Source organism: Mustela putorius, unplaced genomic scaffold, assembly GCF_011764305.1.
Source record: "Mustela putorius furo isolate JIRA1106 unplaced genomic scaffold, ASM1176430v1.1 tig00004007_pilon_pilon_pilon, whole genome shotgun sequence".
NCBI lineage: Eukaryota > Metazoa > Chordata > Mammalia > Carnivora > Mustelidae > Mustela > Mustela putorius.
The window spans coordinates 12975800-13002474 of NW_025422145.1; the positions used below are offsets into that span (position 1 = coordinate 12975800).

Below are 26675 nucleotides of genomic sequence, written 5' to 3' on the forward strand. Positions count from 1 at the left end.
GGCACCTGCTCTTTGCCATGTCTACCTCAGAGTAGGTCACTGCTCTGTCCGCCAGTCACCCAGAAAAGAGAGTAAAGCAGGAGGGACAGCTTAAGTCACAGGGTACCACTACTCTAAGTGACTTAATCTCAGAGTAGAGGGGAGCAGCAGAATTGGGTCGGAGGTGGGCTGCATGCTCACGGCGGGGTGGGGGGACATCAGAGGTGTAAGGAAAACAGGGGTCCGGGAGGAAGGACCTGCATTGTGGAGTACTAAGAAATAACCTATAACCTGTTTTTCTGAAGAGAGATTTAACCTGTGAAATTTCCACGGATTAAACGTGGTCAGAGATGGGCATTTCGCCTAGTTCCTGGCCTGTGCACACAAGCTGTTAGTACTTTCTTGAATTACGGTGAAAGCAAGTGTCATGGTGGCTGCTTCAGTCTTTCTGAGGAATTAAGCAAGAACAATTTTTTTCTTCAAAACAATAAAGGAAAGTTTTAGTTTTAGGGAAGAAAGAGAAGGCAGGCAAGTCCTAAGAATCTGTGTCAGTGTCTCCTCCAGTTGAGCCTTGCCCAGGCACCCACATTTCCCTGCACATATCGTTCCCGAGCAGGACCCCCACGACAGCCTATGCTGGTTGGTTCCCAGAGCCCCAGGCGTAACACTGCTCTACACAGCGGGAAAAAATGGCATCTTTCCAGAGCCTGGGTGAAAGCAAACAGGTGGGTTTCACTGTGACCTGTCCCGGGACAGCTGACTTCACCGGACATCATGTTGGGGAAGAGAGACAGAGCCCAGGCTGGATCCGCAGGGAAGGGCTTTGCATACCTGGTCAAGGAGCTGGATTTGCTTAATGAGGGAACCTGCGGAAGTCAGTGGAAACAACAAGGAACGGTGGCACCCAGGCAGCCTCTCCAGCAGGCTCCTCCCACTCCCGGGTGCTGCCAGGGAGTTGGGGGCAACTGCTGACTGCTTGCCTTGTTGGAAGTGGGGCTGCCTCCCCGCTCCAAACTGCTTCATGCCCCAGTCTGCCGGGCAGAGAAAGGAAGAACCCAGCACTCGCCTGTCAGCTGCCCTGTATGGTCTGGAGGAGACAGGTAGGAACTGGAGAGCACATTCATTTATTCATTCCATTAGGAAATATTTGGTATTTCCTTGTTCTCTGCTATACCAGGTTCTTTAGCAGCCGCATACAACACCGTCAATGAAGCGGACACCCCATCTTCCAGAATCACCTCACCGGACCTAGAGGAACACAAGCACCAGTCGGACAGTACCACCGGATCCAAAACCCCAAGATGGGACCCAGCTCTGCCGGGCCTCTCTTCCAAGTCCTGATTAATCCAACCTTTTGCTGTGCTCCCGCCACCCCACAGGGACTAGCTGCTCCCTGTGCTCACTATGTCGGGTACCTTTCTGCCTACCTCCCATGGACTCCCACAGCCTCACCACTGCACTGGCCCCTGGAGGAGGAGGAATCTGAAGTAGGTGCATAGCAGGGAACACCTTCAGGCCTACAGCTCTCTTCTCCAGTACAGAACAGCCTCCTGGTTTGGTTCAGCCCGTCACATGTTTATTAAGAAGCCAGTTTTCCCTCCTGTGTATGAAATCCTGGCACTCACCAAATGGTTTCTGTAATTCCCTCCCTCACGGAAACATTTTAACTAATTGATAGAATCTCAGTGGGCACTTGTGATTTACTAACCACTCCTGCGGGCAAGATCCTCAAGATTCTCACAACCCAAAGATGACGGCCAAAGCCACAGGTCACCCCCCCCTTCACAGATATCTGTTGTGGTTCCTCAGTCTAAGATGGCAGTTGGGTGCTCGCAGCTGAAAGGGAAGCTGGATCCCTCCAGCTGCCCGACTCCAACTTTCCTTCCCCCTGGCCACCTCTTCTCGGCCTCTGTGAGGGGACTACCCTACCAGCCAGTGCAGGAACCGGCTGGGGAATACCGGGACCCTGGGCAGGAGCGTGCACACTTCTCCACTGACCTCATCACGTGCCAATCTCTGCATTCCCTGTTTTTGCCCCCATCTCCAGTCTTGGTACTCATCCTTATCTAGCTTCCTGGCAGAGAGTAAGGACGGAGAGATCTTTACTTGTGAAGAACACAGAACCTTAGCAGGTAACCTAAGTCCCTGTGGCAGGGGTCAGGCCTCCAAACATGAACTTAGTGCAGCTAACCCTGTTGTGGCAGATGGAGGCAGTGGCTCAGATATGCTCCATGGACTTGGCCATTCTAGTGACACATCTGGAATTTTTGCAGAAGTCTGTGATTTACAGAGTACTGCAAGTAAAGTCTGGGTTTCCTGGGAGGCTCGATGCATAGTGCTATCATAGGTTAGGTGATGTGGTCAGAGATTCAGTGATGGAGCTGGATTTTGAATTTGGGTTCAGTCAATTCCAAAATGTTAATTTACTTTAGTCTTTCACTCCTGCAATCTGGTCAACCCTTTCTGTGGGACCTCAGGGGACACACCTTCTACTGCATGTTACTACCATCAGACTAGTCTTGTGGTTCCAGGGGTCAGAGGTCTGGGCCTGCCCTGAATATGCAGGCATTGCTTAGGATGCATGTCATACCCACTACCACCAACCCTCCCAGATATGCCACTGTGCCTTGCACCAGAGTAAAAGGTACATAGTACAGCAGAGATAAGACATGGCACCTAACAAGATTTTACAGCCGCCAGCCTGAAACGGCCAAAGGAGAGCTCTTATTTGGTAGAAGCATGCTTACACAGTACCCATTACCATCCACCTACTGGAGCGCATCCATGCTTAGCAATAAGCATTGTCCACTAGAATTCCTGGTTGGACTGGCTTTAGGGTCAAGACTTCATACTCACACACAGTAAGGAGACATATCCCACATGGGCTGCCTTACTCATTGTGGTTTTGGGGGTTGGCCAAGCACAATGGGGCCTTACTCACCCAGTCTCCCTCTCACCTTGGCTTCCTAGCCTCTCCTACAAGCTGGGCTCTCAATCATTACACCTGTATGTTCCTTCTTTTTCCACTGACAAGCCTTGACAAGTCTAAATGGGGTCTTCTAGGTAGAGATTTATCCCACACACCCCTTCCTCTAGGTAATGTCTTCTGATAGATCCCCCTGTCCATGCTTTCCCTGCTGAACTAGCTCCCAGAAAGGTATTCAGAAAACTTTCTTATCAGGGCGCGTGGGTGGCTCAGTGGGTTGAGCCGCTGCCTTCGGCTCAGGTCATGATCTCAGGGTCCTGGGATTGAGTCCTGCATCCAGCTCTCTGCTTGGCAGGGAGCCTGCTTCCCTCCCTCCCTCTCTCTCTCTCTGCCTGCCTCTCTGCCTACTGTGATCTCTCTCTGTTAAATAAATAAATAAAATCTTAAAAAAAAAAAAAGAAAACTTTCTTATCAGATGACATTAAGATCAGACACTCTTTCTTGGTGACAAAAAGCCACCACAAATGCCCCAAGCACAGACTTTCATACATAACCCTGCTCAGAGATATCACGGAAAGAGCCTTTTGAGGAAAGGACCAGATGGAACTATGAAGCCTACATTTGGAACTGAGCTGTCTCAACCTGTCACCTGCCCACCAATTCAGTAGCTCTCTGTTCCCAATTCAGGTCCTGACACAACTACAAGGTCACGCCTATGATGTCACAGGCACTGATAAACTCATCCTTGATCCTTCTTGCCTCTCTCATTTCCAATCTGAGACTGTATCTCACCATTTCCTTAAAACAGTTGGGTTCCCTTTGAAGGCCCTATGGTCTGAATGTGAGTTCTGGCTCTTCTCTTGGGAAAATCCCCAGACATGGGCTTTGTGGGCTTGCGAGTCCCCACAGAATCACAGAGTTGCTGGCTTTTCTTGGGAGCACACACAGCATCACCTGACAAAAAACCCACCATTGACACCTTACCTCCCACAGACAGATCATCTTAGGAGCCCAAGGAAGAAAGGTATAGGTATAGACATTCCTGGAGGACCAGAGCTAAAAAGGTACCTGAGAAGTATGGTATGTGTGGCAGGGCAGAAGAGAAGAGTCAGGAATGCAGGGTCACACTGGATAGTGACAGAGAGGACTTCAGAGTTCTGTTTGCTCAGGACATGCAGAGAGGGCCGTGTTAGCTCCCATGCAGAACCCTGGAGCTCTGACACCTTGCAGCACTGCTCTCAACCCCAGCTGGTCTCACTCCGGCCCTTTCCTAAGCAGAAAATCAGTTATATTAGTCTGTTTGAAGGAGGGGTGTGACTCAGACACTGAGGACACAGCCAAATTTCTCAGAGCTTGCTGGGTATTGCAATTCCTGCCCCACAGAATGGGCATGTTTAGAGGCAGAAGATTCTCACCTCAGAGCTTGCTCAGGTGAACACACATGCAGAACAGAACACTGAGGTTCCATTTACAGGGGATGACTGTTGCCTTTCCTTCATCCTTGGGAACAGGGACCTACTAAAAATTCCGTGACTGTGAGGGTCCAATCTCACTCTCCACCCACCATCCTGCACGGGGGGAGTCAGCCTAACTTCGCAGGAAAGGAGCACCAGCAGCAAAATTGTTTCTCCACCCTCTTCCAGCAGTCTGTGCCCTCACCCAGGCCCTCCACAATGTGGTCTCACCTTCTCACCACACCTTGATCTCCCAGATACTCACTTGAAATCCTGCACCAAGGTCAATGCCTTCTTAGGGCTTTCTGGCTGACATTGTCCCACAGGCTTGCATCTCACTATGCAGAATGGTCAGGAATTGCTTCAGCTCCATAATCTTCTTTGATCCATTTTGGGCTGCTGCCATTCACAGCAGGTGTCCCAGAGCTGGCTGAAGGCCTCATGAGGCCAAGCACTTGCTGGAGACTGCAGGCTGAAGAGCTGGCGGACATCTCCCACTTGCCAAACCCTTCAAGAGTCAGATCTGCCATCTGCCATCTGAAAGAATGTGATCAACGAAGAGGAATTCACCCCCAGTGGATGCTGAACAGTTCCCACAACTTTGAAGAATCACCTCCAGGGAGACCTCTCCAATAAGCACCGCGCTCTGGAAAGAGAAAGTGGCGAAGGTGAGACTTCACGCCTACTTCATTTTCCTAAGTGTAGAGAAAAATGCACAAAATTTTTCAGGGGGCATATGACAGAGTGACACCTAATGGAAATAGCCCTGCCTTTGACCACAGGTGGTTCTGGTCTCTGCTCCTTGCTTCACTCCACACTAACTGATTTGGGGCAAATTATGCAACTTCTCTCAGTCTTTTTTTTTTTTTTTTTATGTCTGAAGATAATAATGCCTATATTTTAGGAATGAGAAAAAGATTAGAAATGCTATTTGTAAAGCCTCTAGCTCTGTCCTTGGCAATTAGAAGGTGCTGAGTAAATGGTGTGTGGTCTCAAGAGAAACTCCATCTTCTAGGAATTTCTTCATGGGGTATCTCCCCACCTGACATGTATTTATAGATTCAGTGTCCTTCCCCTGCAAGAATGTAAGGCTCTTGGTTAGCAGGAATCGGTTTGGTCATGACAGAATCATAGCACTTCCATTTCTGTTCAGTGCATTTAACTGTTTGGCAAATGAGTGAATGGGTGAGAAAATACAAGGAAGACTGTGGTCATCAGACCTGTTTGATTGCCTGTCAGGTACTTAGGCATTAAGAAGAAGAGGAGACGAAACTGGTCTGTTAGAGATGTCTCTGACATCTGTCTTCGCTCCATTTCCACGACTTATATTCTAAATAGGATTGCTGAACCTGAGCACTACTGATACCTGGGCCACACAGGTATTTATTGTGGAAGGATGGATTGTGGTGGTGGTGGAGTGGGGATGGGGGGGTAGGGGAGGTGAAGGGTGTCGGTTGTCCATGCATTATAGGAGACGAGTAGCTGCATCCCAGGCCTCCATGCACTTGATGTCAGGAGCATCTTTGAGGTGTGACCACAGAATTGGCTCCATTGTTACCAAATGCCTTTTGGGAGCAAAATCATCCTTGACTAGGAACCCCTGTTTAGGGACAAGTGATTAGACCAGGCTGTATAAAAGCCTTCATCTCTCCACCTGATCTTCCTTCAGAGTAGATCTGGACTTTCTGTATATCTAATCCAGTTGTACAACAAGTCTCTTCCAAAGCCCTGGAGACTCCCTGTTGCCACTGAAGTAAAACACGCTCTCAAAGCGCCTTATCTAACTCCAACCAATACCAGGACGTTTCTGGTGGGTTGTCTTCACCGGCTTAGGAGTTCTCTGAGGGCAAGGGTGGTCTGAGTGCTCTTCCGAAGGAAAAGGCCTCAGTGAACGCGTGCTTCAACGCTGTACATCGCAAGGGCAGGAGGCTCGGAACCTTTCAAAGGTCTCTCCACGCGGAAATGCGCGGACGGGTGCCCCGAAGGGAGACAGGTGGCGCGCCGGCCACTTCCTCCCCACACCCCCCAAGAGGGGCGAGGTGCCGGCACACTGCCACTCGGTATTCGCGTCCCGGGAGGGAAGACCACAGCTGCAGGATACAGGGAGGGGCCGCAGAGCTCGGGGCCTTCCAGACGGGAAAAGTCAGCTTCACAAGTGTCACTCACCAACCACTCCCTCTTTTCCAACGCGCTAGACTGAAAGCTGCCGCGGGGAATGCCAGGACCTTCGGAAGGCCTGACGCATGCGCAATGGCTCAGCCCCCCCACCAATGGGCGGGGCGGAGCACGCAGGCGCTTCCTAAAGGACCTTTCGGTTTCTCTGGTTTCCGCCTTCCGCTAATCGACAGCCCTCCTCACCAATGAATCGACAGGATCTTTTTCGTGTCGTGCCCTGGAGCCAATCGGGGTATTTAAGCAAACGGAGGGTGTGGGAAGCCGGGCTTTAGACGTTTGTTAACTCTCTCCTATTGGTTACTGCTCTTCTGTTGGCCAGGCGCTTCCGCTTCCTGACTTGGATGGGTTTTCCTTCCAACACCGGTGTTGCTCAGAGGGTTTTCCAGGTATGACAACGAAAGTCATCAAAGACAGTCACGCTGTTGGTGTGCTAGGCACAACTGTAAATAAGTCCATAATAACGTTATCCTGACAACAATCCTATGAAGTCAGTAGTATTACCTTTTCCATCCTCCTGAAGAGAAAACCAAAGCCGTTTTTAAGTGACTGTCATGATAGGTGTAGTGATAGAACTCTCTTCCAACCTAGTGTTTTCTTCCCTGTTTCATTTTTCAAAATTCCATGAGTACCGCAAATAATTCTCATGTTAAAAGGAATTCTCTCCCTTCCTATTTCCCAAGCTGCAATCTTTCCAGAGGAAATAACTTGTGTCTTTTTGTATTTTCCCAAATGCAATTTTGCCTATTTATCTTGATTTATTGTCTCACTATAATGACTTACTCCATTTAAAAAAAGAATCTTTTTTTTTTTTAAAGAATTTGTTTATTTATTTGTCAGATCACAAGTAGGCAGAGAGGCAGGCAGAGAGAGGGGGAAGCAGGCTCCCTGCTGAGTAGAGAGTCTGAGGCGGGGCTCCAACCCAGAATCCTGGGACCATGACCTGAGTCGAAGGCAGAGGCTTTAAACCACTGAGCCACCCAAGCGCCCCAACTTCATCTTTTTTTAAAAGATGCTGCGTTTAGTCACATACCAGAATATATTCAACTCTCTATCGTTTCTTCTTTGATGTACAGCAAAATACTTTACTAATTTTCATATATGTTTTTGTATTATTCTAGATTGGAGTATTCTGGATTTGTTTTGAAGAGGGAGCTGGTGGATTGCGATGTTGAGTGTGAGGGTAAGAATTGTGATCTGTGTTTTCTGGCCCCTTTATCGATTCATCATTTATGAAGACACCAGTTACACAATGAAGGGGTAGCCCTCCATCAACATATAAATGGAGAGAGGTGGAGTATGACTAATAAATAGACTAATAAACCTCCCCAGGAAAACATTCCACTTTGATTAAAAATCACCTGTACAGTTTTCACTGAACACTCCCACACGCATTATCTCTTTAATCCTTATAATGTTACTGCTGGCTATTCTATTCATTTTACATATGATGAATGGGAGTGCTGGGGAGATCCAACCTGTTGGTCACCATATCTCATTTGCACAATATACTAAAATGCCCAAGGCTCTAGGCTCCTAGTGTCATGACCTTTTTAAGGTTTCCTGATGCCTCTCTATTCACAGGCCAGTGTAACTAGACCAGTACACTGACAAGAAAGAGAGACATGAGTCTGATATGGGAAAATCAAAATAAAACAAACAATGGCAGAGTAGTGCTTCTCCGTAACCCTAGTTGCGTGTCTTCTCAGCCTCCTAAAATCTTTAGTGCACCCTTAAGGTCCTTGTTCCTCAGGATGTAGATGAGAGCGGAGTATGGGTGTTAACTATGTTAAGAACAAGAAATTGGTCTGACCAAGAAAGTAGCTGTTCTAGGTGAGATTTAGTCATCGGTAACTATCCCTGTGAGAATTCCTGCACCACCAGGTGGGACCTGTGGATTCCTAAGCCTTTGCTTCTCTCTATCCATGGCTTAGTAGATCCTTGGCCAACGTCTGTAATGTAGATATAGTTAACAAGGACCAATCCTATGGAGAAAAGAAGTATGTCTGCTTCTTGCTACATGCAAAGCTTGGGCACAGTACTCTTGTTTTGTTTTTCAAACAGGCTTCATTGGTGCCTAAGAATAATGAGACTATAGCAGAGAAAACTAAAATCAAAATCAGGAGTACTCCCTTCTCACTATTGGATATGGGTTTTACAGGGGTTCCCCCACTGTCTCTTTAGTTTTGCCGGACATTATGTTTATGGCATCGGAGCATCTTCTCCTGTATTAAAATCCTTTTTTATTTTTTTATGATTTTATTTATTTGACAGAGAGAGAGACAGTGAGAAAGGGAATATAAACAGGGGGAGTGGGAAAGGGAAAAGCAGGCTTCCCTCTGAGCAGGGAGCCCAATGTGGGTCTCGATCCCGGGACGCCAGGATCATAACCTGAGCTGAAGGCAGATGCTTAGTGACTGAGCCATGAGGCTTTTGGGAAAGCCTCCTTTTTAAAATTTAATGTCTTCACTCTCCTTGTCTCAATCCCCCACTTTTCCCATCAGAAAAGCAAAAGAAGTTAATATTATACTCTGAGATGTATATTACCTTACCAATAGTAATGCGGACTCTGGGTGTCCAGAAATGGGCTTCTAAATACCATTTGAGAGATGGCTGGGCTGGGGAAGGGATAAATACAAGATGGGCATTTCCTGTGGTGCCAGAAAGCGCAAATTACTCAAAGAATTAGGGAAAAGTCAGAAAAAAACGAAAGTTTGAATAGGCTCCCAATGATCAAATAGCAGACAATTTAGTAATAACAGATTATAAACCACTGGATAAAATAGGAAACCTTGATTCTGTAATACAGAAACAAATGAATAAATTGACTTTCATTAGTAAGAGGGTATTTACCTAGTTTCAAATTACTTCTCCATTAAACAGTTATTAATTAGAAAACAAAGTTAAAATGGAAAAAATAGAGGAAAAGCCTAGCAGATGCCACACTGAGTGATCCAAGTAATACCATTAGCAAAGGGACAAACTGAAATATACATCACCTGTCTTTGCTTAGGCTGCCATAACAAAATACCACAGAGTGGGTGACTTCAACAGGCATTTATGTCCCCATGTTTCTGTAAGCTGGAAAATCAAGGATAAATATTGTGGGAAGATTCATTTTATGGTGTGAGCTCTTTCCTCACAGATGAACACTTTGTTCACACACAGAATATTCTCTGAATGGGTGTGGAGAAAACTTTTTCTTCCCCTTTTTAGAAGGTCACCAATTTTATTGGATTTGGTGCCTGCCTAACCCTAATTAACTCTTAAAGACCATATCTTCAAATATAATCACATGAGGGACTGGGGGTTCAAAGAATTTGAGGCGGGTAGATGACGCAATTTAGTCCACAGCAACACCCGATGGGATACAATGAGCAGAAGGCAACATCACTGCTGTGGTGTTCCTGCCAGACATGCAAAACTTGAATCTAGTTAAGAGGAAGAATACAACCCAGATTGAGGGATGTTCAATAAAATAACTGGCTACTGATCTTAAGTGTCAGCACTATGAATGCCAACAAGACTGAGGAACCATTTGAGACTGACAAAGATGTGACAGGAACCTGGTTGGTTCAGTCAGAAGAGCATGCAATTTGTGATCTTGGGGTTGTTAGTTCGAGCCCCACACTGGGTGTCCAGATTATTTAAAAAGAAAGTATTAAAAAACAAGAGATGACTATATATACAATATCTTAGCAAAATCTTCTTGCTATGAAAGACCTTACTGGAACAAACGGCAAAAGCTGAATGCAGTTTGAGGATTGGATATCATGAGTTAATGTTCATTTAGTAATTTTGATGACTATATTGTGGTCCCATGGAAGAATGCTCCTGTTTGGGGGAGATACTGAGATATTTGGAGGACAGTGTCAAGTCGTCGATGTACTCTCAATCAGAAGGGAAAAGTTCTTTGTATTATGCTTTCAACTTTTCTGTACCTTCTTCATTATTTCAAAAAAGACAAATATTTTTTGAAACAAGCACAACCTTCACAGTCAAGAGTATGTGGGTTTGACTCCCAGGCCTCCGCTATGTACTCTCAAGCAAGTTTCCTCCTGTGCACCAACGTGTCCATCTTAAAATGGGAACAGTATAGGCTGTTGTTGAGTAGATGGGGGTGATTCTGACAAAGAGGTTAGATCACTGCCTAACACATGGGAAGGACCAGTAAAGTTAGCTACGGTGATGTAGTAAACGACCTCTTCACCAAATGATTAATGGAGCTTGCAAGTCAGTTTGTCATTGGACCCACATGCTAGAGAATAAACTCGCCAAGCCAGACTCATCTCCAGTTCCTATTTCTCACCAACTCCTTTACTGCAACATCTCCTAATCAGGGCAATGGAATTGAACCTCAGGGCTGTGAAGACAGGAAAATTATTGACTCCCTGCATTGGCAGGTTCAAAATTTGGTCCTTTTGACTCAGGTTTTCATACAGACTCCACTCCATTATGAGGCACGGCATGGTTCTAGATAGACTCTATGGCTCACAGACTCTATGTGACATGCCCTTCAATTCGTTTAAATCCACTGACCAGACTAGCGTAGCCACATGCTGGCCATCTTCCATTTACTTAGGTTCCTGAAAGATTGCTCTGGTTTTTCTTTCTCATTTTTCGAATTTCCAACTGAGCAAGATGCCAAACATACTTTTTCTTCTGGAACTCTGGAAATAAAACTTCAAAGGGCTTGCCTATTTAATTGCTTCTTTCCCAGTTTTTATTTTGTGTCACTGATGAGGTACTCACTACTGGGAATGGAATATGAACACACGTGCCGTCTGCTGTTGAGGACGATCCCTGTGATCCTTTCATATACCACAGCAGTCAGCCTCCTCCCTCCTGAATGTTCATAACAGAGAAAAGCAGCCAAGACTTGCTTCTTAAAGAAAATCCCGGAGGTTGTAACTGCCCACAATTGCTCGGTTTTCTGCCGATTCCTCCCCTTAATTTCACAGTTCACAGTCAGTCACTCGTGGATTAGCTACAGCATCAGGAGTTGGGTTGGCTGCCTCGGACCATGAAAACTGGTCCTGACCTGCAAGCACTCCCCAACTGTGACTTTCTGTTCTCAGTATTCTTTACAGCCTGAGCAATATGGAAAGATGAAAATTAAAAAAAAAAAAAAAGAAGAAGAAGAAGAAGAAGAAGAAGAAAGAAAAGAAAAACCTGTAATCCTAAATTTTTGATCTTGGTAGAGATGACTAGATGTGTTTTTTTTTTAAATCTTTTTTTTTAATTTTATTTATTTGACAGAGAGAAATCACAAGTAGGCAGAGAGGCAAGCAGAGGGAGAGAGAGAGAGAGAGGAGGAAGCAGGCTCCCTGCTAAGCAGAGAGCCCGATGCGGGACTCGATCCCAGGACCCTGAGATCATGACCTGAGCCGAAGGCAGCGGCTTAACCACTGAGCCACCCAGGCGCCCACTAGATGTGTTTTTAATTTTTTCTGGAAGATAGTTGACAGTGAGATTCTTTTTTTTTTTTTTAAGATTTTATTTATTTATTTGACAGAGATCACAAGTAGGCAGAGAGAGGAAGGGAAGCAGGCTCCCTGCTGAGCAGAGAGCCCAATGTGGGGCTCGATCCCAGGATCCTGGGATCATGATCTGAACCGAAGGCAGAGGCCTTAACCCACTGAGCCACCCAGTCGCCCCAACAGTGATGTTCTTGAGAGCTCCATTTGTGCCTAACTTGCTTCAAAGTTCCAAGTTACTATTTTTTTGTTTAGAAGGATGAAGTCAGAGAAGAAGTAAAATGAAAATACCTCCAGTCAGAAAGATTAAGGTATTTTGATCAAGTTAAGATGAATCTTATCCATGAATCTTAGAAAAGGAACATTGGAGCTTGTAAAAATGAATATTGTAGAAGTGCCATTTAACTAAAAAAGATTAGAAGGGAAATACAACTTCTCCTTTAAGGAGGGTAAGTAGTTATGATGCTGGCTAATGGTCGCTCACCACAATTAGAGGATGAAGGAAGTGTTTAAGCATTTTTCCTGAACTCATCCCCATAAGCCATTATTCCTTAAACTACTAACATTTAAAATATTTTTAATTAAAAAAATCTTCCTAAACTGAAGCATATTTTTCCTATTTATGAATATTAAAGATCCTTCACTTTTTTCTTCAAATGTTTTATACTGTTCAGTTCTTTATACACAAGATGGACAAATTCCTAGTGTGAAAATTATCATTTTGAAAATCTATCCATTGGTTTAAAAAATTCGAAAGTAAGTGTTCTTACTAAGTTTTCTCTTAAGGTGCAGAGTATCCAAATACTATAAAGCTTACTGTTGTTTTGCCCTTTTTTTTCCCCCCCGAGGAAGGGAGGAGGGGCTGAGAGAGAGAGCCCAATGTGGAGCCCAACCCGGGATCTATCTCACAACCCCGGGATCTTGACCTGAGCTGAAATCAAGAGTCAGACACATAACCGACTGAGCCTCCCAGGCACGCCATGAAGCTTCACGTTTTGTGTTAGGGCCAAGATCAGTGCAACCCCACAGTCATCGTCCTGCTGCGGTCAAAGTGAGATCCAACTCTGACAGTCTGCCTAACTCTGAACCTCAGCGTGCTGATTCCTCTCATGAGAGATGGGGTGACTGTTTTAAAGTGAAGTGCAGGCATTCTCAGATGTGGGTGTGTTGAGTGGGGCACAGGAGAAAAGCCTCATGGACCCGGGGCTGCAGAAAGCACTTCACAATAGCCCAGGACCACTGCCCCCTGGGGGAGTCCCACACAAAGGAAAAGCTGCACATAAGCCACATGGCAGACAACTCAAGAGTACCCCAGCCTTGCTCCCCACTGAACCCACATAAGAAACAACCGATAAAGGTGACAAGTGTGGAAGAGATTTAGGAACAACAATACGCTTTTGTCCAAATGTTTTGCAAACAACCCTGGAAAAACAAAGTGTGAATAAAGGCTCAACCTTCCTACTTGAAAGCACTCCAGAGTCTCCATTCAGGTGAGACCCGAGAGAAGCAACGTCAGTCCTTCGGCAAAGAATCCACGCTAAGCACCAAAGGGTAAAGTCCAGACAGGAAAGTACACACACAGCCTTGACCCATTACACAAGAGTGCAACTGGCAGGGAAATGCAGACGGTGATGAGGAAACATGTGTCTGTGGAGTGACTCGATGAATGTTTAGAAAACCCTCTACAGACTTCAAACCTTCCGTGGTATCCCAGCTGTCCAGCTTGATTGAAAAGGCTGCTTAGCACTCCGGCTCTCAAGGTCTCCAGGGGAACTGACCACTCTTCTTGTGGTTCTAAAACCTGGTAAGCCCGAGCACTTTTAGTTTGATTCCAAGCTCTCCTCCTGTTCTTCCCCTCCAGCTAAGACAGCGGACGTTCACAACATAGGCTTGAGATTCCAGAGGAGTCTGCTTAATGGTGGGGAGAACTCTGGGTCTAGCAGTCTGCACACTGCCACAGTGCAGGGAAGGAGTTGAGGATTTGGGGGTTACACTGGTCCCTGTTCTGTTCTTAGAACCAAGCGTGGAGCCACTGTAAAGCTGTTATCTGAACCACCTGAAACGAAGCAATTCCTGGTTTGTCCTAGAATCCTTTGGCTATAAAAGGCATTGCCAAGAACATTAATACTAACGTTTCAGGCTAAACTGAAGGTTGTGTGTTGCACTTCATCTTTAAACCAAGCCTAAACAGGGGCGCCTGGGTGGCTCCGTAGGTTAAGCATCTAACTTCTGCTCGAGCCGGTCCTGGCATCCATCCCCACATCGGCTCCCCGCTCGGCAGGCAGTCTGCTTCTCCCTCTGTCCCTGCCCCCGCTCATGCTTGTGCTCCGCAATCTCTCTCTGAAATAATAAAATCTTTAACAGAAAATAAACCGAGATAGATTTTGATTCTATGTTGCTTTTTTGGTAATCTCTCATCCCTGTGACAAGCCTACAGAAACTGTTCCTTCCCGTGTCCACATGTCCACCCCAAATCCCAAGCATGACTGGTGAACGTTGTACTACTGGTTCTTGGCTATGGAGACAAAACCGACAGAGGCTTCTCACTCCTCAGCTGCAATTTCTTGCTCCTGCTTTCCTGCATGACCTTCCTCTAGTCCAAGAGGGCAGTCCCCTTCCTCTCTACATCAATCAGGACAAATCTGCTTCTGCCCTATGTCCTGTGTTTTCTGAGGCCAACTCACAGAAGGTGCGAGGAGGTAGTCACCACACAATTGCTAAGTCTACTACACTCACAACAGGAAGGAAAGGCAACCCCTTCCCTCTCTGGAGCCAACTATCAACAGAAACACATCTTTATGCACAAAAGCAGCAGAGCGCAAAGGAACAGAGAGCAAGGGAAGGGGAACAAAGCCAGAGAGCGGCGGTTGGTTGCTTTGTCCACCTGAAAAACTGACCAAGCGGGGCTTGTCTCAGGTAAAAAATCAGTCCTTTCCTATCACCTCATTTTGTAGGCTCCTCAGTGTGCCTATCAGTGTTACATGAGCTCAGTGCAGCATCTACAGGAAGGCAGACCCCTTCTGAGGGCCAAAGTCCACATGGACCGACCCAGAAAAGTTTCCAGAGCTCTAGTAGAACAGCGTCTCGACATACAGCCAGGTTAAGCTGCGGAAATACACGATACCAACATCTCCATAGTTTAACAGAAATTTATTTCTCAGTCCTGTAAAGTCCGTCACAGGTCTGGGGGACTCTCCCGGACAACTGCTCTCCACATGGGGGGCTCAGCACTCCAGACTATTCTGACCTTGCAGCCCCTGTTTCTGTAGAAAGAACACTATCAAGTTTTGCACCAACAAAGAAAGGCTTCAGCCCAGAAGTGGGGCTTCCCACAAGCCATCACCCACAACCATCTCATGACCCTATCTGCAAGAGGCAGCAAACTATTGCCACTCTTCTCCACACTCTTCACGAGAATACAAGTCCTGCGAGCGCATGTCTTTGGCTCTTTTGTCCACTACTGCATTCCCAGTCTAGACCAAACAGTGCCTGGGCACCTAAGAGCCCCCCTGAGACGAAACAAATGTAGCACCAGGAAGATGTCCGCACATGGCCTGGGATGAGACAGGGTACCCAAAGCCTGAGGACAAGGCCATGGGTAACAGCTATGCAGACGAGAGCTTCAGAGCTGGCTGTGCCTAAGAAGGCAGACTTGGCGTAGTTCATCTTGGGCAAGAAAACAAAATCCTGCCAAGAGCACTGGACCCACAGCTCAGGCGACTTACACTGTAACGTATTGAAGCCAAGGACCAAACCAATGGAGCATAATCACCACCAGCCGTGCTCGACTCCTCAAAGGAGCTGAAAACAGCCATAAACACAAGTGCTTCCCCCCTGCGGTCAGTCTGCCCAGCACATCACTGGGGAGCAGGGGAAAGGGAACCCAATGCATGTTTCAGGAACCAATCAAGCCATAAGAATGTTTCAGAACTCAGTAGACACAGCACAATGTCATCCAGCCCGGCCCTGCAGGGAGAACGTGCACATCCTGCTCATCCTGCCTTCGGGCCTCCCTGACGCAGCTGACAGCCAGCGGACCCAGAGCAACAGGGTCTTGAATAAGTCCCTGCATCAGAACCTTAATCTCACTGTTTGTGAGGTATTCGGGAGCTCATTTAACCCCCTTCCTGACACCACCTAAAAGCTCTAACAGGAGCACATGGGAGTCACTGCTGTAGACAGTAAGAAGATCCACAGCCCACAGAGGAGTTCCGCCATCTACCATTCACCCCCGAAGGCTGTTGTTACATGCTGTGTACAAAACAGACACAGGGAGACCCTGCCAGCTTCACACCGGTTTACAGTGTAAGACAACCAAGGTGAATGCAGATTCACCTGTCCTTGTCCACCACTCAGCACCAATTCCCTAACTTTGTTCCTGGGAACCCAACCTTCTGGCACGCCCAGTAAACATCCTGCCTGCAGCACAACTCCAGTTCCTCAACATAACTCTGCCCTTGTTCTTAAAAATAAACAAAGCCAAAGGAAAAGCAAATAAAAACGTGAGAAGTTCATCCTAAACTTCCATTAATTTTCTTATAGCACTCCAGAAAGTGCTATCTTTAATGTTTTATCATATGAGATTATAAGAAAAGGACTAGTCTCTTTTATTGCAGAAAGTTCTTTTTTACATGTACTCCATGGCTAAACATTCCAACCCGTTTCCGTATGATCTCATTAAAGATGTTTATCTTTTTCAAACACCACCAATGAGGTACAAGATAGTGCATTATTTATCTGGCAAATTCCCTAGTGCTGAAGTAAACAGTATTTCATCACAGTAAAAATGGTGCTAAAAGGATTCAAGAGCTAAAGTTCCTAAAATGTTCAAGAATAAACTTAAGTATGTCCAACGTTGGGAACAGTGTCCAATGACAAGGGAGGGGAAGAAAATCCAACTTGGTTCTTGGAAAATTTGACAACAGAACTCATTTTTGTGTCATAGGACTCTTGAAATTGGGAAGCTTACAACCTTAAAGGCAATGGTATCCAATTAATATGCAGGTTATTGCTTTTTCTTTTGGAAGACCATGCTACAAATGTTTCTACCACTGTGTTTAAAAGTGGCTGGGAATTCAATGCAAAACCAACAGTATCTACCCTCTCTGGTCACAGAAGACTGAGTCATGTACGCATCTCCATTTAAAGCTGAATTTGCTATTTCGTCAGGTTCAACTACGAAAATGTTTCCCTTACTGAGAATGTTCCTGCAACACCTTTCTTGCTAAGGAATTCCCCAAAGGCTACGTGTAAAAATGTAAGTAGTATAAAACTACTTACAGAGATCCCTGCAGTCAACCTTGATTCCTGTGAAACACGTTCATATCACCAAATTTTCCACTGATGAAGAATTATTCATGCTTCATAATTTCATATATTTTTAATAAATCTCAGGGTCAACCTCCACTTGGCGAACTTCTTCAGAATGAGGACACTGGACAAACGTCCATTCAGCGGTGGAGTTTCTGGTGTCTAAGAAGGCTTGACCTCCTGCTAAAGTTTCTCCTGCATACGCTACAAGTATATGGCTGCTCGCCTGTGTGGGTTCTCCGATGTTTGATAAGGTGGGAGTTCTGACTGAATTTTTTCCCACACTCGTGACATGTAAAGGGCTTCTCTCCAGTGTGCGTTCTTTGGTGTGTATGTAAATTTGTATTTTGACTGAAGCTTTTCCCACACCAGGAACACTTGTACGGTTTTATTCCTTGGTGTGTTGTTAAGTGCTTATTAAGATCTGAACTCCATCTAAACCTCTTATCACACTGCTGACACTTATATGGTTTCTCTTCAGTGTGAATTCTTTGGTGCTTAATGAGGTCAGAGCTAACCTTGAAGCTTTTCCCACATTCCTGGCATTTAAATGGCTTCTCTCCAGCACGAGCTTTCTTGTGGAGATCCATAAGTTTTAGCAGCTCTTGTTTCCATGTTGAAAGTTTCTTTCTCTTCTTCACGGGAAAATCTCTTTGCCATTTCCCCATCTTCTGTGTATCACCATGATTTTCTTTGCCTGTTGTTTTCTGGGGAACTTTCACCCGGGTCTTTTTCGATACTATGTCTCCTGGCGCTTGTATTTCTAAGTCAGAAAGACACACAGGCTGATGGTTTTCAGTGTCAGTTTTGACCTTTAACTCTGTGAGAATAAACATAACAATCAGCCAACTGTATGGCAAAGCAAAACTACAGGAATGGAGAGAAAAATCCAAAGATTACTGACTTACAAAATACAAATAAGCAGAATTTTAAATGTTAAGTCCCTGCAAAGGTTGCTATCAAAGGCACATTTGCCCTCTTCCCATGGTATACTTACCTGAAGGCAGCTCTCCAGGACTGTTCTTGAACTCCAAGGACCCTTGAACCCATGGCTCTTCCCCATGCTCTAGGTAGGAGATTACTTTAGGTTTGGGGAGCACAAATAAGGCTGTGAAATGGAAAAAAGGACGTCAAGGACTGGCAACCTAACAACTGCCCACAACTCCATACTATTTCAGGAAGGGCAAAGGAGAGTTTACAGTGTGCTACCCAAATGGTCAAGTGGGTAGACTCCCCTGTCCGCTTTCAGGTTTTATCCTACAATGCATTTGTGGATGGAAACACAACGTGGAGACTGAGAAATAAACCTAAGCTTGACGCATGGAGAGGATAAAGGGCATGGGAGTCCCTCTACAGTGCCCTCTTCTGTGACCAAGATGACCCCATATTTGAACAAGGTTGAACCAAACCCCAGAATCTGCAGGGAATGCAGTTACTCCTATTAGTTCCTTAGGATGAACCCAAGTCTAGCAGAGTGAGGTAAAGTTCAGTGAGCCGCAGGTCTAATGCAGCAGTGATTTCTATCCTAATAATTGTAACTTTTTACTTAGCTCTTCAGCACCACACACTGGACTAGAAAGGATTTCTTACACTGCCTAAGTCACTGGTTCTTGTCCAGGTGGAAGAAACAGACCAGAATCAATTAATGAAACTTTTCTAAATATACATCGCTAAGTTAAGAAAGTATTCATCTGTCATTCCATTGGCAATGTACTGACTAGCTATAATGTGCCAGAAACTCTCTTTGGGCTAATGGTATAGTGGTGATTAAGCCAAAGCCCCCTGATCTCATGGGAGTTCACCTTCGGGTGGGAGAAGGAGACAACCCAACAGCAATAAATAAAGTTCTCAGCACACAGTAAATATTCTGTGGAAAACTAAAGCAGGACAACCCAGCATTTTAAGATTCTGCTTCTCTGCAGCTTCTTCGGAGGAGGTAGTAGGGAAGGCCTCTTTAAAAAAGTGGAATTGCAGCAGGAATGTAGAAGTGAGTTTCGCCATGGGGCAGAAAAGTGCGCCAGGCAGAGGAAAGGGGAAAGTAGAAACGACCATGGCAATTTCAAGAAACACAAAGACCAGCGAGGCTCAAGGGGACTGAGCGAGGGCACAAGTGGCAGCAGGTGAGGGAAGGGAGGGGAGTGGGGTCAGATCCCGGAGGACCTGAAGCACTTCAGGAAGGTGCGGATTTTATTCAGAATGTGGTGAGAATTCACCATAAGGTTTACAATGGGAAATGTCATGATTTGACCAGGTTTTTAAAAGATGTCCAGCTGCTCTGTGGAAAAGAGTGTGCGACAGCGAGAGGTAGGGCCACCAGTCAGAAAGTGCCCAGGTCAGGCTGTTACTCACGCTGCCGGCTTAAGCCAGGACGCTAACAGCACCGGGAAATGAGGCATGGCTGTGCTCGGGCTACACTGTGATGGAGCCTGAAGGACAGTGACGCATTAGCACGCGGTATGAGGGAGAGATCACGGTAAAGGATGACCGCATGTTCCTTCCTCGTAGCTGCTGGGTGAATGCTCTTGACCAAGAAGAGAGATCCATAGAAACGGATTTGGGGAAGGAGAAAAAATAAATCAAGACATCCACATAGCACACAGAGTGAGCACCTGGACAAAGCTAACCAAGGGACCTGGATACACCTTTCCCCTGTCCACACACCATCTAGTTGAAAAACAAGCCATTATCGGAACACAGCCTCTCAGGGGAGTACATTCCCAGTAAGCAGAGAACATGACAGATTACTCAACTTCTACCCAATGGGAGAGGGAGGGTCTTTACCTAGAGAGATGACAGTCTCATAGTTTTCCTGCATTACATCATTGTAGAGGGCCTTCTGAGTGGGATCCAGTAACTCCCATTCCTCCTGGGAAAAATACATGGCCACTTCTTCAAATGTCAACAAGCTCTAAAGAAGACAATGGGCTTCAGCTCAATACTTGCACTACAGAAGTTCTGGCCCATAAACTAAATGGTAGGCCAGACTGAATGAATTAATAGCAGATAATTTTTTACATGAGAAGAGAAAGGAAGGAGGGAGAAGAATCAGCAACAGAGTAGGAGATGCCTAGTTCCTAGAGAGAACATTGGCACACGTGAGCACCTGCTGGGCAGGGTGGCTCCTGGGCAACAGGGAAAGGCAGCCCTCAACAGCTGGATCGCACAGCTCACCTGGGACTCAGGCAAGACGAGCTGAGGTGCCACTGTCCAGTCTTTGGTGTTTATCTGCTCAGGAAAGGCTAGGATCTGGTGAGCAGGCACAGCTGTGGGTGGAAAAGAGCCAGAGGAAATTTCTCTTGCTACTGATTACAAACATCATTAGCTTATTTCTAAAGTACAGATAACCTTGATTCTTTCAGGAGAAATGAACACTTTTAAATCTGCTACATGTTACCAAGAAGTGGCCTTCTCATCTTAAAGAGGAATCAAGCATCTACCAGCCTCTACAACAGGTTCCACAGTTCATAGTCTTTGGTTTCATGAGTGAAAGCCACAAAAGGAAATGTGTTTTTTCCCTCATGTATTCCTCAAAGTTGGGCAAAATTAGAAGTGTTTAAAATTGCAGAATTCTGTCCAGTGTGCCAAGGATGGGAATGGTAAAGCAGAAATTAACTTGATTTCAAGAAACAGCAATATCCTGTGAATAAGGAGCACTAAACAAGGGCACAAGTAGCAGATGAACAGGGGCCAGATCTTGGATGATCCTGTGTACCTCGATGAGGAATTTGGATTTTATTCTGAATAAATGAGAAGTCAAGTCACCGTAAGATTTTGGAAAGGATGACATCATGATCAAATCCGGGTTTTCAAAAACCTTGGCTGCTGCATGGAAAGCAGACTGTGGCTAGCTTAGAGTGGTGGCAGAAGGTGCTAGTTAGAAAGTACCGAGGTGGGCCTGATGACACACTCTTCTGGATTAGACCAACATGCTAACAATTCAAGAGGATGAGACATGCTTGGACTCAGGCTATACGGTGAATGTAGATCCAAGAGGAAGATTAGGAGTGGGGTAGGAGAGCATGATCAGAGTAAAGAATGACTGCAAATATCTGACCTGAAATATTGGGCGAGTGGTTCTGCTCTTTATGGAGATGGGAAAAGTAAAAGTAAAGATCTGGAGCGGGGGGGGGGGGGATCAAGATTTTCAGTGTAAAGAATGAGCATGTGCACTTGAACAAAGCTCCCAGGTGATCTGGATACACCTTTCCCCTGTCCACACACCATTTGGTTGAAAAGACAACCCGTTATTGGAACATAGCCTCTCAGAGGAGTACATTCCCAGTAAGCAGAGAACATGACAGATTACTCAACTTCTACCCAATGGGAGAGGGAGGGTCTTTACCTAGAGAGATGACAGTCTCATAGTTTTCCCGCATTACATCATTGTAGAGGGCCTTCTGAGTGGGATCCAGTAACTCCCATTCCTCTTGGGAAAAATACATGGCCACTTCTTCAAATGTCAACAAGCTCTAAAGAAGACAATGGGCTTCAGCTCAGTACTTGCACTACAGAAGCAGCCCTACCGCCTGGCCCATGGTCGACCTGGGCACTCAAGGAATTAACAGCACATTTTTTTTAAAGTGAAAAGGCAATAAAGGAAAGAAGCAAGGGATCATCAACAGCCTAGGAGGTGCCCAGTTTCCCAGGGAGAACACTGGAGCTAACATGCCTGTGAGCTGGGCAGGGTGGGTCCTGGGCAGCAGGGAAAGGCAGCCCTCAACAGCTGGATCGAACAGCTCACCTGGGACTCAGGCAAGACGAGCTCGGGTGCCACCGTCCAGTCTTTAGTGTTTGTCCGCCCAGGAAAGGCTAGGATCTGGTAAGCAGGCACAGCTGTAAGTGGGAAAGAGCCAGAGGAAATCGCTCTCACTTCTGTCTGTAAACATCCTTAGCTCATTTCTAAAATACAGATGATCCCAGTTCTTTTGGTAGATTCGGGACACCCTTAAAAGTGTGTGTGGTTCCCTGAAATGGGTCTTATCATCATACACAAGAGCCAAGTACCTACTGGTCAGAAGAATAGGCTCCCCAGTTTTCATGAGTGAATAAATGAAAGACAAACTTATTTTCTTCTCATGATGTAAATTGTTCTAAGGCAAAAATTGAATGGATTCAAAGATGAAGTACTCAAGTTATCCAGTGTACAAGAGGAGATGTAGTTGGGTTTTTGTTTTTAATCATTTATTATTTTTCTCCTGGTACAGAATTGTGTTCACATTCTGCTAGTGCTTTCTAAGGAACAGAGCTCATGGGGTTATTACCAGGATTTTGTAAGCAGAAAGTTCCTGTACCCTAAGCCAACACCCAGCTTCACCCACAGTTGGTGCTCTACTGCCACCTAGGGGACATCATAATTGCTAACATGGCTGTGTCAGCCCATCCACATGGCCAGGCATCTGGAAAATGCTCACAATGTTCTGGCCGAACAAATTTCTCTAACAGCTCCCAACAGAATGGAATTATGATGTGCCTTACCCATCTCACATACAGGCTCAGTTCCTGTATGAGTACTCCTGCTCAGCTGTTCTTGCAGACCCTGGTATGTTTTCCAGAATTCTTCATCCTGGGCCATGCCCACTGGCTGAGATTCTGCTGTTTCTCCCAAGAGCACTGCCTCCTTTCCCAGATCTTGGACTGCAACCTGGAAATAATCCCAATCTGTGTTACCACAAAAATTACTTTTGGTTTTGGGGTTGATTGTAAAAGGAGGAAAAAGTGAACAGTCCAGATAGTGGCAAGTGTGTCACACTAAAAGAAATGACAAAAAGACTTAAAGAATTATCAGGCCACCACTTTTCCACAGAAAGCTACCCACAAAATGTTGAAATATTAGGATAAAAGGGGAGGAAAAAAACGTGGCTACTCCTACTCCTCTGACACAGCGGGCCCGACCCCTCTGCATACAGACCAACTAAGATCAATAGCAAGACTACACAGGCCACCTGTTCTCATGCTACTTTTGATGGGATTTCTCCCTTGGCTTAGATCCCTCCTTAGTGTTTGTCTTCTCAATTTCTCAAAAGATTAAAGAATTGAATAAATGCAGTTGTCTCCTCAACCATATTATCCACCATGGCCAGGGAAAGTTTTCATAGAACACAGATGAAATGGAAGAAAGGGGAAAAAAGTCTGGCTCCAACCTACCTCCAAAAAATTTTGGCATTACACATATGCCTGCATTATTTCTTTCCAGCAGGCCTGAAGCCAGCTGGCTCTGCTACCTGGCTAAGGACAAACTCCCCGTTAACCAGAAGAGCCAAGGACCAACCATTGAGAGCACCGTGGAGGCTCTCACTTATGAGTCAGACAACACTATCCCTCAATATCTTTCTTCTCTCCGCTACTCTGCCAAGATTTTCAAAGCTGTTTCCCTTTATTCTGCCTACTTTTCTCTCCCTTTGCATTCTTCTCCCATTATTAGGGTTTTCCTTCTCTTTACTGTCTCTGCTCAACCTGCATTTTAAGTGTTCTCCCTTTTTCAAGTCCTCCTTTCCCTCTCCAACCCCTTACTGCCTTTTATTCATTTGGAGCTCAAAACCCTGTCCTTGTACAACCTAAAATAGGCTACTACCCTCAATTCAGTCTGGCTCTAAGGAGCACAAAAGGAATCTTTCTCTGTCAAGGGTCTGTGAGACCTGTGGACTACTGCTAAGTCTGTGGTTTTTGGTCCTGCCTTAAATGTCCTCCAAAACATGAACAGTGACCGAGTTGACCTTATTTCTCAATTAACTGCCACCACCATGTCTGCCTTCACTCTATTTCACTGCACGTATCCGGAATCTTCCTTCTCACCCCATTCCTCACGTGACCAGATTCCCTCTGCAAGTGCTCTACCAGGGCCACAGCCTCCTCAATGCTCTGTAGATGGTCCTTCCTTATCCGGCTCTGGGTGTCCCTGGGTAGAATGGTCACAAACTGTTCCAGCACAAGCAGTTCCAAGATCTGGTCTTTTGAGTGGAGCTCTGGCCTGAGCCACTGGCGGCATAATTCCTGAAGTTGTCCAACAATTTCACGGGGTCCTGATGCTTCATGATAGCAGAAATTCCGGAAGTGCTGGCGACAGCTTTCAGGACTGGGATTGTCCATTTGTGCAGTACATTTCTTACTGTGACTGGAACTCTCTATCACAGGCCCCTTGCTTTCTGACAGAACTTTGATCTGAGGGTTCAAACAGTCAGCCACCTTCAGATCTACCATCATTATTTTGCTGCAGGAACAGTTTTCTTCTTTTCTTGGACACCCCAGCAGCACAACCTTCACAAAGTAAGACCTGGTCAGCTCGGGAACAAAATCAGTAAAATGATCTTCTTCCTAAAACACTGAGAGCAGAAAAAAAGTGTGCATCAATAAGAAAGTCATATTAACTTTACTATCTACTACTCCTAACAGGAGAAAAATGATGAAAAAAATCTGCCTTCCTTTTTTTTTTTTTTTTAAGATTTTATTTATTTATTTGACAGAGATTACAAGTAGTCAGAGAGGCAGGCAGAGAGAGGAAGGGAAGCAGGCTGCCTGCTAAGCAGAGAGCCTGAAGCGGGGCTCGATCCCAGAACTCTGGGATCATGACCAGAGCCCAAGGCAGAGGCTTTAACCCACTGAGACACCCAGGTTCCCTTTTCTTTTTTTTTTTTTTTTAAGATTTTTCTTATTTGAGTGAGAGAGAGAAAGAGCCAGCAGGGGGAAGGACAGAGGGAGCAGCATACACTCTGATAAAAAGGGAGCCTGACATGGGGCTCCATCTCAGAAGCCCCAGATCACAACCTGAGCCAAATGCTGCCACATAACCCACTGAGCCACCAAGGGGCACGTCCTTTCCTTTTAAAGAATCCACTGCCAGACCCTTTCTTCTTCGATTATCCACTTGAAATAATGCACAGCTCATCGATAGACAAATACCCACTGAGGACTTGGTCTTTCTTTGTAAAAGTAGTGATTCAAGAAAGGTTAGCAGTGAGACCATTTACACCCTCTGGCTGCAAGAGGCATGGGGATTCTCCAAAGACTTCACTGTTGTGCTTCCGACCCCAGCTACCGGACGCCAAGGGAGTATCAGGGGAATATTCTGAGTTCCTCTTAAATGTGAACGTGTCATCCCAGTCTTCTGTCTCTAGCAAGGGGGTCCAACTTCTCTGACCCTTCATCTTCTTGTGAAGACGAAACCCTCAGTGCGTGGAACATTCCAGATTCTCCTTTCCACTCTACAGATATTGGCAGGACAGCTGGGACACAGAAGTGACACTAGACGAGGAGGAAAGTAATGAGGGAAAAGGCGGTCCTATTCTAAGACAGCAAACCCGGGTTCAGTAACTAGATGCTCCACACTCGTTTGACACTTTCTCGTAAGCACCATCAAGGGCACCGTGCACAAGATCTAGCCCTGTGTTTTTAAACCTCTTTCCTTGGGGCGCCTGGGTGGCTCAGTGGGTTAAAGCCTCTGCCTTCGGCTCAGGTCATGATCCCAGGGTCCTGGGATCGAGCACCGCATCGGGCTGTCCGCTCCGCTAAGAGCCTGCTTCCTCCTCTCTTTCTGCCTGCCTCTCTGCCTACTTGTGATCTCTGTCTGTCAAATAAATAAATAAAATCTTTTAAAAAAAAATAAATAAACCTCTTTCCTTGACCCAGAAAAATCACAGCTGACCTTGGCTTACAAAACGCTTATCCAAAGGCCAAGCCGCAAAGGACGAGAGAAGGGGAGTTGGTGCTGTCGACGGTGAGCCTTCGGCCCACCTTCCCTCTCTTCGACGTTCATTTAGACCTCGAGGCGAGAATGAGCAGAGTCGCGGGACCTCGCCTTCCCTGGCCTGAGGTCTCCACGAACGGCTCCCAACGTCGGCCAGGACGTCACAATGTTCTCAAATGGCCGGCGGCCGGCTGCCCGGCGAGCTCAGCGTGCACCCGGACGCTTGTCGCGCTTCGGCACCAGCAGAGGCTGACATCTCTGAAGCTGCACCGCCTGGGTACCCGGCCCGCGGAAAGTCCGGCCAGCGAGTCGGAAAACTGGCCGCCGCGGCCCCGACGCCGTCTCCGCAAAGGCGGACAGCCGAATGGTGGAGCCCGACGGCGGGGCTCCCCGAAACGGTCCGGCCGTCAGCCTGCGGCCTCCCGGCCCGAAACCACCGCCGCCCACGGACAATGGCAGCCTCGCCTCCGCCACCGCGCAGCGGCCGGTGCTCCTCGGGAGCTCCGGGGCCCACGCCGCTGCCCCTGCCACCCGCTCACCTGCAGGCCGCCGCCCTCCGCCCCGCGCTACTCGCAGACGGGCCCCGCCACGCGTACAACCCGTCTCAATAACGGCTGTCAGGCCCGCGTCCCCGCCCGGGTCCCATCCGACACCGCGCTCGGGCCGGAAGCGGATTG

The 26675-nt window shown here is 46.5% G+C and overlaps 2 protein-coding genes and 1 long non-coding RNA gene across 12 annotated transcripts in view; 1 reads left to right on the plus strand and 2 right to left on the minus strand.

Annotated features, from left to right (window-relative positions):
* Positions 1-26039, minus strand: part of LOC101687883 (zinc finger protein 75A) — a 45195-nt gene extending 19156 nt beyond the window's left edge. Inside the window, exon 1 of the mRNA XM_045072077.1 lies at positions 25957-26039. The gene's annotated coding sequence lies outside the window, so the exon portion shown is untranslated. The remainder of the gene's footprint in view (positions 1-25956) is intronic.
* On the minus strand, positions 1088-26636 carry LOC101688928 (zinc finger protein 75A). 10 transcript variants are annotated; one of them, XM_045072065.1, is made up of 11 exons: positions 26538-26636; positions 24111-24637; positions 22794-22959; positions 22060-22151; positions 21661-21787; positions 20490-20581; positions 20100-20226; positions 18316-18426; positions 4625-5005; positions 3974-4175; positions 1088-1227 (listed from the first exon to the last, which is right to left on the minus strand). In XM_045072065.1, the coding sequence occupies exons 2-9, from the start codon at positions 24516-24518 to the stop codon at positions 4926-4928; spliced, it is 1203 nt and encodes a 400-aa protein (XP_044928000.1). In that variant the 5' UTR covers positions 24519-24637; positions 26538-26636; the 3' UTR covers positions 1088-1227; positions 3974-4175; positions 4625-4925. The 10 variants fall into 10 exon arrangements, with proteins under 10 accessions (XP_044928000.1, XP_044928002.1, XP_012910505.2 ...); XM_045072067.1 differs by lacking the exon at positions 3974-4175; XM_013055051.2 differs by lacking the exons at positions 1088-1227; positions 3974-4175; positions 4625-5005 and adding an exon at positions 16600-18138 and having other exon boundaries at positions 24153-24637.
* LOC106005578 lies at positions 6848-16453 on the plus strand. The gene is made up of 3 exons (XR_001179050.2): positions 6848-6920; positions 7653-7714; positions 12861-16453. It is a non-coding gene; the product is annotated as an uncharacterized LOC106005578 (long non-coding RNA).
* Positions 26637-26675: the final 39 nt, after the last annotated feature.

Coding starts and splice junctions, on each gene's coding strand:
- LOC101688928 (XM_004750568.3), bottom strand. CDS start 24,518: ATGATGGTAGATCTGAAGGTGGCTGACTGTTTGAACCCTCAGATCAAA. Junction 18,427..20,099: donor TGAGACTGTCATCTCTCTAG/GTAAAGACCCTC, acceptor TCCATTTCACAG/CCTTATTTGTGCTCCCCAAA. Junction 18,139..18,315: donor TCCTGGAGAGCTGCCTTCAG/GTAAGTATACCA, acceptor TTATTCTCACAG/AGTTAAAGGTCAAAACTGAC.